The sequence below is a fragment of the Vipera ursinii genome (genome assembly GCF_947247035.1).
Source record: "Vipera ursinii genome assembly, chromosome: 2".
Classification (NCBI taxonomy): Eukaryota; Metazoa; Chordata; class Lepidosauria; order Squamata; family Viperidae; genus Vipera; species Vipera ursinii.
In genome coordinates, this window is record NC_139513.1 from 20,714,622 (window position 1) to 20,726,987 (window position 12,366).

The following is a 12,366-nucleotide window of genomic DNA, read 5'->3' on the forward strand; positions in this document are numbered from 1 at the left end:
AATCTAGTGGAAGAGACTCGAGTGCTAAAATCCACGGGTTAGGGGGCGCAAATTACTTGCCTTGCCCCGGGTGCTGACAACCAACGCTACGCCACTGTTCAGCACTGATCTAAATTTGAACAGTCGTTGTATGAATGGTCATTATCCAAAGACTACATGTAATTAGCGATTATAACTCATAACTCACATTGATGGACAAAGATTGTTTAAAACACCTAAAAAGGAGATTACTTACAAGGGATAATGTTTTATATCTGTAAGCTGTAGAAAGATAGTTTCTAAAATCAGGAGCCTGCATAGTTTTTCATCATTAGGTGCTCCTTAGTGTTCATATCAGGTCTCAGAATAATGATGTAGCATTTGGGGATAAAGATGCAGCCCAGTAAACCCAGGCTGGAGGCCAGGATGGAGAAGACCTGCACGGCTACCATGTATTTCCCTTTGGTGCTTAGGTAGGTGGGGACAAAGGAGATCCAAACACTGCAGAAAATCAGCATGCTGAAGGTGATCCACTTGGCTTCATTGAAAGTCCCTGGGAGTTTTCTGGCTAGAAAAGCTGCTATGAAGCAGATGGTAGCCAGAAACCCCATGTAGCTAAGGGCACTGTAGAACATTGCAACTGAGCCTTCATTACACTGCAGAATGATGTGTCCTGGTTGGGAATGCAGGTCAAAATCTGGGAATGCAGGAGAAATTCCTAGCCATATAAGGCAGATGCCCACCTGAACCCCAGAACAGGACAAGACAATAGAGATAGCCAAACTCTTTCCCAGCCATTTCCTCATCCTGCTGCCTGGCTTTGTGGCCAGAAATGCCACCACTACCATGATAGTCTTGGCCAGCAATGAAGAGATGGCAACTGAAAAAATAATACTGAAGATGGTTTGTCGAAGAAGACAGGTAACTTTCTTAGGTTGACCCATAAATAGAAGGGAGGTCAGGAAGGAAAGCAGGAGGGTGATTAAGAGTGTGTAGGTGAGGTCCCGGTTATTGGCTTTAACTATGGGGGTTTCTTGGTACTTAATGAAAATTCCCAGAACAAAGGCAGTAATTATGGATAAGGCAAAGGCAAAGAGAATCAGGATGAGACCCAAATTTTCTTGATAGGACAGGAAAATTATAACCTTGGGAATACATTGATTCCGCTTCTTGTTGGAATACTGATCATCTGGACACTTTTCACAATGGGCTGCATCTGAAAAATATTATTTAGCATGTGTCTATTTCAGCTATAGGATTATAGCAAATGCAAATGAAATCAATTATTAGTGCAAAACATAAAACATGTTTTCAAAAATGATGGTGTGACAGACTACATTGACAGAAGTGGAGAACATATTGGAAAATACATATCACTACACTTAGTCAAATTTAAGTAGGAAATGTGAGAAAATATATTAATAAAGCATAAATCCTTCATAAATCCTTTTCATCTTCTCTACTGCTCACTCTTATTGATATTATATTATATTAGTACTGTGTTGCTTTGCATGTACATTGAGTGCTTCTGCACCAGACTCAAATTGTGATTCTCTTCTCTTCTCTTCTATTCTGTTCCATTCTGTTCCATTCCACTCCACTCCACTCCACTCCTCTCCACTCCACTCCACTCCACTCCACTCCACTCCACTCCATTCCATTCCATTCCATTCCATTCCATTCCATTCCATTCTATTCTATTCTATTCTATTCTATTCTATTCTATTCTATTCTATTCTATTCTATTCTATTCTATTCTATTCTATTCTATTCTATTCTATTCTATTCTATTCTATTCTATTCTATTCTATTCTATTCTAAATGATCTTTAAGTAATAGTAAAAATGGAGCTGAATATAACCTATTATTATGGGTTGCATCAGAAATACTCGAATTTACAATTTTGGCTTTCATTAACTAAATTGTTGTTGGAATACAATTGTTGTCTTGTTACACTGCATATTTCATAATGGCAAAGAATGCACTCTGTACTCTTATAACAAGCCTGCTCACTTGATTGTTCCAACAAAAAGTTTTTGTATATTGATTGAAATGTTATTAGTTGGAATTACTTAATATCTCCATTTCATGTTCATTATGGAGTGCGCCTCTTAGGACATCAAGTCTGACCTGGGACTTCATAAACAACATGTTTTCTGGGTCCATTTTTTACTTAATAACACACATTAAATTCCTAATCTCTACCCATTTTTTTCTGGCCAAAATATACTACACCCCAAATTTAAAATTATTCTATATCTTCTTTTGCTTTATCCTTCAATATCAATCTGTCCATTTCTCCACAGTCCGGTGTTTTCTTGATCATCTCTTCTTCAGGTAATGTTTCTTCATTTTTGCCAACACAATTCTTACTGTTAACAATACATCCAATATTAAGTATATATTTTCTCATAATATTTTTCTAATATTATACCTAATAAAAATAATTCAAATTTCTAACATCTTTTCTAACCACCTCCTTTCTCAATTGTATTTGCAATTGATGCCATCTAATTAAATCAATACCCTGTTCTTCCAACTCTTATTTCAAATTTGGTTTTCCTTCAGTATTCAAAATATCTTCGTAGGTTACAGTTTTCTCAAAGTTGACTAAGTTTGGGTGGGCAAACACTTCCCTTGTTAAGAGTCATCCTGATATTTTCATATTTCCCATACCATAGAAAGGTGTGCCATCCTAATTGTAAATCATATCTTTCTAAATATAAGGATCTTTTAGGATCTAAGGGTTATCTGTTTCTTTTAGCTATATTCAAACACATGTTTGGTATATAGAGCCCCATCTAGTAGGTCAAGACCTCAATTTTCTTTAATCTAACTCTAGCTTTCCTCCTTTGCCAAATAAATTTCCAAATCTGTGCCTTCAGGTTGTCAAAGAATTTTTCTTCTATTTTTATGGGGACTGTTTAAAAAAGGGAAAAACATTTAGGTAAGATATTTTTGAGGAGGGGCTCAGCCCATTTATATCCATTAGAAGGCTCCAACTTTCCTTCTTCCTCCATTTTTCTTTTCATTTCTTGTTTTCCAATTTCTAACATTTCTCCTAAAAACTCTGTGATGTCTTCTTACTTATCTTCTGGTATGTTCTAAAATCTTGAAGGATGGGATGCCTTTTCCATTTCCAGTATTGCCACTGAGTCTTCCAGGTTTTTCTTTGACTGCACCAATCTATGTATTTCTTCCTTTATGTCCTCTGTCTTTGAATCAGTTTCCTCTGGTTTGTCTTCCATTGTCTGAGTTCCTTGTTCATTCTTTATAGTCTTTTCTGAAGGTTTTCTAATTGTGAGTTTAATTTAAAAACGTGCTCACTTATCTTATCCAGCTTCCTTATAGTCTCATCATAGTTTCTTCTTAAATCTTCTTCGTGTGAAACGATTGTCTCTTGAATTAATTGCAGTGCAAATTGCATTTCCTTCTGAAAATTGTTAGTTTTTTCTCTCTGATATACCAGGCTGGGGGCATCAGAGGCAAATACTGGGAGAGGGTTTTTTTTTTTACCAATTTTTAGTTAGGTGTGGAGCACTCATTTTGTTCCCACCCTCCAAGTATTCTGTCAAATCTATTCTATTCCCCAAATGCTAGCCTTACCGAACACAACCAATCTCATAGTCAATGCAACAATATACTAGTTAAATTTAAATTTAAGATATATCTCATATAGTTCTTATAGACTTTGTCTGTAGCCTTTATAGTCCAATAAGTTCCAAAATACAGGACTGCAACCAAAAGTAATGTTTTTATAACAGTTCTTTTGTTATCAGTTAATCGATGATTGTAATCCAGAATGTACAACTACTCTACAATGAGTCCATAAGTCTCCCCCCAGACAAAAGTAATCAAAAGGGAATTTTTTCGTTTCTCTCTAAATAATTCTTAATGTCAAAAGTTAACGTTCAGTCTATGTTTGTAATCCAAGCGGGTCAGCAAGTTTCAAAACAGTTGTCAAAGCTATGTCTTTATATTACTTCCACTTTGCTATTATGTACTTTTCTGTTTTTGTCCCCCCAAAAGAATTGAGCTGCTGCTTTCATTTATCTAGTAGGATAGGGCAAAAATCCCTTTCCTTCTTGCATTTTGTGACTTTCTTGCTTTTTTGGAATTTGTCTTTTCCAGGGATTCATCTATTAAAATAGTAGAGAAATGATCAGTGTTCTCACCTGGCTCCAAACACGCTGTTTACGATCTGCTAATTAGTGCTTTCTTTCTTCAGTTGTCAGTAGCTTAGGCTAGCCACAGGAATGTCTTTCCCCTGCCACTTTGGAAGGTTTTCCTCAGATCAAACAGATTGACCACTGTCTTTCTGTGATCAACGAGGATCCCCTCCTTCTTTATCATCTCTCCGGGGCAACTTTAGACCCCTTTAGGGCAGGGTGAAATCAGGCATGGGGAGTGGAGCCCCACTTTCCCTCACCTGTGTTACCATGACGTCAAATCAGAAGTCCAAGATTGTCTTCTTTCCTGACATCAGATAAGAAGATAGCAATCTGAGAGATTTCAGCAGTTTTTTTATTATTTAATAGCCAAATCATCCTGCAAAATTGAGTAATAGTAACCAATCCTTGTGGAACCCTTCAAGAAAATTCAGTTTTTCTTACTTTGTAGAACTATATATACACTATGCTAGTACTTAGGCGTACAAATAGTGCGGGGGGGGGGTACCTTTATCAAATGTTGATAGAAATGCAAGAGTTTATCTGGTTTTTTCCCCAAAGCTACTTACCTTCTTGCTCAGAGAATGTTCCTTCCATACACAGAGAACAGTCATAGCAACAAACTGGTGCTCCCTCAGTCATAACCTTGGCATGTCCAAGCTGACAACTTTCTGTACATCTAGAAGAAGGCATTATCTAAACATAAAAATAAAGATCAGTCAGAGCAACATATGAATTATATGGGTTTATTTCAATGAACTGGTTTCTGGAAGCCAAGAAGCACATGGAGCAGAATCGGCCATGGAATAGTGGCATAGCAATTATTGATGGATACCCCCATCTTCTTTCCTTTCTATCTGTTGGAGGTACCATCTAACATGGATCTTTATGGAATAAGACTCTCAACAGAAGTGGCAAATGAAATTTGATTCTCTTTCTTTGTTAATCTTTACTGTCAGTTCAAAAATATTGTGTTCTACATTCTGAAGAAAAGTGGTTCAATTGCAAAACGTGCTTGTCCTTATTGCACGTGTGGAAGGCTATATCTACTTTCTCTCTTCTTTTTTTGGTGAGTCTGTGGGGGGAGGAAACTTCCAAATTTTGGCTTTATTTATTGCTGCAAGAGTCTCTATGTTTCTCTCCTGTAGCTGAACATTGTATCATCATATATAAATGATTTGTTTTTCAACTGACTTCATTTCCTCCACCACATTTTCAACTTGATATCTTTCTCTTGTGCAATTCAGTGGGCTATTCTCTTGAAACTTTGTTTATTGTCTTATTGAAAATAAGATTGTTTCATAGTTTATTCATTATGAAATCATATTGCAATTTAATAATGTAGACTGTAAAGGCACCAACATAATTGGTGATGTAGCAGTTTCCAATTTGTGGAAAACTACTGAAAAACCTCTAAAGATATAGAATATCTTATGAACTATAGCAGGTTTAGGTTTCCTTATTTGGTTGGACTAACATCAATAAGAATTATTTTGGATCAGAAAATGTGGGAAGATAAATAGGAGATCTCAAATCAAGCAGCTTCACCTACTTGACCAAATGATATTGGCCACAGGATGGCACTCTGATTGATGGACACCTTGACTTCAGAGGAGGCATCTCTTTCTACACTCCCAACTTTCAGCCAAGGAATAGAATTGTTGGAAAATGGTTTCCAGTTCACAATGTCAAAGTCAGCAGTAGGAATTCCATTTTCATCCAAATAAATCCCATCTTTGGAAGTGTTATGAAGCTGAAAGTTTCTCAGAAACCAATGAAGCTCCAAAGACATAGAAAAATCACATTATTGACACATCAGCTGAACCCACACTGACAACATAATCATAACTAAACAAATCTCCTCTAGATATGGAAATCCTTCACAGCTCACCCAAAATCAAACATGCCAACAATTAACGACACTAAAAGAATTAAAGGATTACCATATACTGTGGGTGAGAAATTTATATTTCCTCCTTGGATCTCCAGAAGTTTCTTGGAGCAAATACACCGGCTGGCATATCCACAAAAATCACAAATAAAGGACCTACTTCCCTATCAATATTGCTGCCTCTATATATCAAGGGATGGCCACCTTCAAGCCTATGCATGTCTGTTTCATTATTTGGCTTTTTGAAATTAACTTTGAACAATTGTCCCTGTCCTCCATTTGGTGACCCAGCTCAGGTTTGACCAAAAATTCTTTTAACAACATGTAATAAACTGTTGTTAATGAACTATAAGTAAACTGAATCTTGATGGAGATCTAGATTTGTATTTCAGCTACCTAATTTGAGGATTGCTGATTTGAGGATTGCTGAAGTATCCCAAAGCTCATTTAATTTGCAAGTGAGAGAAATTGCTTTGTCATTGTTGAGGGAGTTTCTGTCATTATAGCATCCTAAACCAGCACAAGTAGTTTCAGTTTGGAGGAGTTATTCCAATAATGTCTGTCACTCTAAAATACTATAAACTGGGCAAGTGCTATTTGGAATATCAAATCCCTCCCATTGTCCAATTTAATATGTAGGAAATGAATGGGAACATCAGTGGAACCTCAAAGGAGAAGTCTTACCTGCCATGGCTGTATAAACTGGAGTGACTGATGGTCTCCAACCTGCATTTTCCTATTATTCAAATAGAAGGAAGAGACAGCATTAAGGATCAAGGCCACAGCTTGGATTGCTTTGGAAATACTAGAGCCATCTTCAGTCATCCTTCCTGCAAGCACATCATGGGGTGGTAATAATCTCTTCTTTCTTTCTGTGCATCTTTCCCAAATTTTCTTAGACAACACAGTTCTTGAAAAGGAACAGTGGAATGTGTCCTTTACAAACCGATCCTCAATAGAGGAATATGAATTAGAGTTATGATACTGTCTTCTGCTTGTTTGAGTGAGAAAGGAAAACAAAGCATGTTTACGTTGGAGATCAAGATTTTTGGAAAACATTCTTCCATTCAAATGTGACAAAACTGTTGCAATCCATACTTTCCCCCCAATGAATGTATTCTTCCTTTCACTAACATTTATTATTGATAATAGCATTGCTGTGGCCTGAAAATCCAATTGAAAAACTATAATTTTTACTTCAGTGTTGATAAGAAGATCTACTATCTTCCTTTTTTCTTCCTCAAACATATCTCCAGTACGTATATCCACATTTGTTGCTGGCATGACCTCTGAGAAGACAATGCAAATCCCATTTTTTACAGCTAGAGTTTCCAAACTTTTTTTAATTTTTTCTCCTCTTTCATTGTCCTGAGAAAGGAGGCTGATCCATGTCCATCGGAAATGCAGGAGCAGCTTGACAATTGCTGCGTTAGGAGGTTCTTGTTTTGGGGTCATCCGGTAGAAAAAAGGAAAATGATGATTTGGTTCAGGAATGTGGCTGAAAACACCAAAGTTGATCTAAGATGAAAGAGAATATATTGGCAGTTAGTGTTACTTTTAATCATAGAAGACAGATGCCTAAATGTAAGGTCCTTTCTCCATTGTTGAGAGAAGTTTATTGAAAACAGTAACTGCATGAAATTAGCTGGGCAATGTTCTCTACTCTCTTCCTCTTTGCTCCCTTTGAAGCTAGGGAGCTCTGGCTTAATCTATGGGTGATCAACATGGCTGATTCTCAAGCTGCACAGACTTCTGGCCATACTCTACACATACGGCTATGTCTGGGTGTTGAAATGAATGCAACGTAGCACTATTGTTGTCAACAACTGAGGCTCATATGAGCACTACACTCTCTGTGGGTCAGGTTCTGCAAATGGTTCAGGTCAGATAAGAGCATCTTAATACATTGGAACAGAGAACACTCCTGATTTAATAGGGATATACACAGAGAGACACTCTAGTGTGAAACTCCAGCCACTCTATGAAAGTACAAAGATTGATCCTTTTGCTTTGAGCAATGGAAAGCAGATTTTATAGAGTACTTGGCTTTGGGATTTCTGTAATATACAAAAGGCTTTTACTTGTTTTTAATCTAAAAAGAGGGTTATGGACATGGTGTTTTAACTCAACAACATGCGGACTCCCACAGATTGGATGCAGTTGCACAGGCTTATACCTTGTTTATGTGCATTGTTAATAACAACTTAGTTACTGACCATGCAAAGGACATTCTGTTACAGCATTATGTATGTACATAAAGCCCAAGCTTTTCTCAATCATGAGAATTATTAGACATCTCTGAACTACACCTTTTATCCTATGACATGCAGCTTCTGCAGAATCCAAGAGTAACAATTTATAAATTTCCTCCTAAAAATCCATTTGAATATTTCCTTCCTCCCATTACAGAGCACCAGGACTGTTTTTTTCCCTTTTACACTAGCAGCAACAAGAATTTCAAAGAGGAATTCAAATTTAATGCAGATTTTAAATGTTACTGCGATGTTTCATCATGGGGGATGGGGTAGCACAAGGCAGAATATGCAGTCACCACAGAACAATACAATCATAGAAGCTGATGTATTCCATTTTGTATTTCAGCACAAGTGGCAGAACTAGTAGCCTTGCACCAAGCCCTAACCTATGTAGAGAAGAAACCAGCAAATATTTGTACAGATTCAAGATATGACAATAAGTGGAACAGAGATTAATTTGGTTTAATTTGTGCTATTTTCGATCTCATCTAGACATTGAAAATTTTAGCAATAGTTAGAAAAGGTTTTTACAATTGTTATTTTTCACCATGTAGCTTGAGTACAGGAACATACAACTGAAGAAAAAAATTAAAAACATAAAAGGAAAAACAACAAGCAGTAAACTATGAAGCAGGAGTTTGGAAGTTGAGAGGGAATATAATTATTCCATGAATGGATTAAGTAGCAGAAATGGAGAAGTCACAAACCAAAGGGATTGTTTCCAAGCCACGTTGTGGCAGGGAGACTAAAGTCATATATATACATTTTTTGGAAATAAAATTGTTTCAAGTATTTTAATTTCTCTACCTCTAAATTTATTTGGAGATAAATTTACAACATGGAATTAAGTTCATTTTGGCATCATACCTGTGGAATTTTGTAGATGCTCAAGAAAGTAGAAATATGATCAAAGAATTCAGAATCCATCTCTTCAAGAATTGCCAGCAGGTTCTTTTGTCTTCCACATCTGTAGTTTGGGACATTCTCTTGCCCTGTAGACAGAAAGTCCATCATGACCTCATATGTCATTCTTGCATTGAGGAAGTTATCATAGATGTTGTATCCCAGAGTGATGTTGGGTAAGAGCCTTGGATTCTGGTTGATCTTACGAACAGTCAAGAAGAAGAGCAGGATGGAGTGGAACATCATTGACTTACTGCAAAATAATAACCTATCTGTATAATGACATTAGGCAGGTCACATCCATCCATAAAACATGTCATAGATAAAGCATAAATAAAAAACATATCACTCCTTCCCAGTTGCCAGACCAAACATCCTCTCAGCTCAATTCCTCCTCCTAGCTCAATCCTTGGAAGAAGAACCATGTCTTCACAACCCTCCAGAATGCTGAGAATGGAATGTTTTCATGTGTACATATATAGCTCATAATATTATATTGTTTCTTCCTACTAGATAACCCAGGAGGTGACTAATGGCCAGATTCAACTACTGGTTTCAGTCTTGAGCAAGTGATATTATCTTCCTCAAGGTGATTTGCTCCTGTAAAATCCATTTGCAGAATATTAATGGCTTTGGAGTTACTGTCCTATATTCAAAAATCTTTAATGTGATCCCCTGTAGCTGAAACATTAGCTTATCATATAAAGTCTCTGTCCTCCTTGATTTTATTTTTACAATGTATTCCTTTTATTTGAAGAAAAGGTAAAATGAAAGCCACAACATTTTACAAAATAACTAAAGGCATTGGCTGGAAAGAAATGTTGGAAAGGGAGAAAAGAAGGATGGAGTACAATAGAAGGAAGGAGATGACATGACAGTGAAGAGCCTCAAAATATTGCCTTCTGCTCAAAGGTTTTAAGTAACTTGATTGTGAAATTGGCCACTAAATAACTACCATTTGTATATAAAGAATTTAAAAAACGCATATTTCCTGCTTTTATACCATACTAAAATAATCGTTTGAGAACAGGAAGAACCCACTCAGGAAAGTCATCTTGGAAGAGTCCTGCCAAAGTGTTGAGGCAGAAGAACTTTAAAAGAACTTTGCATGCACAGCTTTTCAAGAACCATCATATAACTCATGCGAACTTTCCCTGAAACAAATTGGGAGAAGCAATAATGGCCTGCCTTTCTCATGCCCTTCCTGATGCCACACAAAGTTTGCATCAGGTATTTTTTTCTTTGTGCCCTAGTAGAGAAACATCTGCTGCTACCTAGGATTGAACTCTCAACCTTCTGACTGGGGGGGCAAGTGTCTTCACCATTAGGCTACCTGCCTTTCTCATGGTGAAGAATTGGGAAAAGGGAAAACATTGAAGTGGGTAAAATCTATCACTAGAATCCTGTAAGGTAAAGGTAAAGGTTCCCCCGCACATGCGTGCTAGTCGTTTCCGACTCTAGGGGCCGGTGCTCATCTCCGTTTCAAAGCCGAAGAGCCAGCGCTTGTCTGAGGACATCTCCGTGGTCATGTGGCCAGCATGACTAGACGCCAAAGGCGCACGGAACGCTGTTACCTTCCCACCAGAGTGGTCCCTATTTTTCTACTTGCATTTTTACGTGCTTTCGAATTGCTAGGTTGGCAGAAGCTGGGACGAGTAACAGGCGCTCACTCTGTTACGCGGCACTCGGGATTTGACCCGCCAAACTGCCGACCTTCTGATCGACAAGCTCAGCGTTCTAACCCACTGAGCCACCCCGTCCCTTGCACATTTCTTACCTATATATTATTATATGCTTTTTCGAGCTCTGCAAATTTTATTCTTCTATAGTAGCTTTATGGAATGAATAGATGGTGAAAGGATTTGCAGAATTAATTGAGCTCTACATGCTAAGATTAAATTTTCAAAGGAGAAGGAAAAGGTTCTTGGGAGATGGCAAATGTAGAAGAGAAAATCGCCAGGCTATAACCAGAAATACCTTCTCAATTTATGGGTTGGAGCCTCCGAGAAAACATATGGGTAACGTCGAGAAAATATTTTAGATGTTATTCCAGTAATCAGGTAGTCTCCTGACTTGTAGTAGTTAAATCCTTTCAATCCTTCTGTTATTGACCTTAGTGGACATTTTATGTGCATTGTGGCACAGGGAAATTGGGACAGAATCAGAATCAGAATCAGAAAGAGCTGCATTTGCTGCTGCAGCATTTTTCCTATATTGATTGAGATCCTTCCTATATTTCTTTCTCTGAAAGACAGGCGATCTCAGTGCTTGCAAAATGGCTTATCTGCAGTGAAGATTTTGGAGTTTGCCCTACATCTGGAAGAGAAACTTGCAATTTCAATGTAGCACAGTCCCTGCCTAATCGCTTTAAAACTAAAGACGGTGGAAATCTCATAAACCTTTTTAAAAATAGAATAAATAACCAGGATTTTAATAATTACATGGGGAACTGGGAATAACTGTTGCAACAGAGGTGCGAAGTTGGAGAAAACAATTTTACATGACTCAGAGGTATAGTCTTAATTTTAGAGTCAGGAGGGGAACAATTCAGAAATGTTTGACTATCTTTTAGCTCTAGAACAGACATGTCAAACACAAGGCCCGGGGGCCGGATCCGGCCCGTGAAGTAGTTTCATGCGGCCCGCGAAGCCATCCTGGAAACTGTGAGGGAACGGCCCCCACTGCCTTGGCCCTGGCCCAGAGACCCTCCTCCTGCCAGAGACCCTCAGATCTGTCCCACTCCTGCCCAGGCCCCCATAGGCACCCTTGATGCGAACGATGTAGAGCTGGCCATGCCCACCCAGTAGGCCATATGCACTTTAGCCACGCCCACCCATTAGGCCACGCCCACCCTGGCCATACCCACCCGGCCCTCTGAGGGCAACCGCAATGCTGATGCGGCCCTCAATGAAATTGAGTTTGACACCCCTGCTCTAGAACAATATTTGTGTTATTCTAAAGATTTGTTGTTGTTGTTGTTGTTGTTGTTGTTAGTTGCGAATTCGTGTCCAACCCATCCCGACCCTATGGACAATGTTCCTCCAGGCCTTCCTGTCCTCTACCATCTTCTGGAGTCCATTTAATATCACACCTACTGCTTCAGTGACTCCATCCAGCCACCTCATTCTCTGTCGTCCCCTTCTTCTATTGCCCTCAATCTTTCCCAGCA

The 12,366-nt window shown here is 38.2% G+C and overlaps 1 protein-coding gene across 1 annotated transcript; it reads right to left on the minus strand.

The window, feature by feature from the left end:
* Positions 1 to 284: 284 nt before the first annotated feature.
* Positions 285 to 9,440, minus strand: LOC310634773 (vomeronasal type-2 receptor 26-like; the record flags this gene model as incomplete). The annotated part of the gene is made up of 6 exons (XM_083353309.1): positions 285 to 1,195; positions 4,718 to 4,844; positions 5,701 to 5,882; positions 6,724 to 6,775; positions 7,237 to 7,557; positions 9,162 to 9,440. The coding sequence occupies 6 exons, from the start codon at positions 9,438 to 9,440 to the stop codon at positions 285 to 287; spliced, it is 1,872 nt and encodes a 623-aa protein (XP_083209435.1).
* Between the last annotated feature and the right edge of the window lie 2,926 nt (positions 9,441 to 12,366).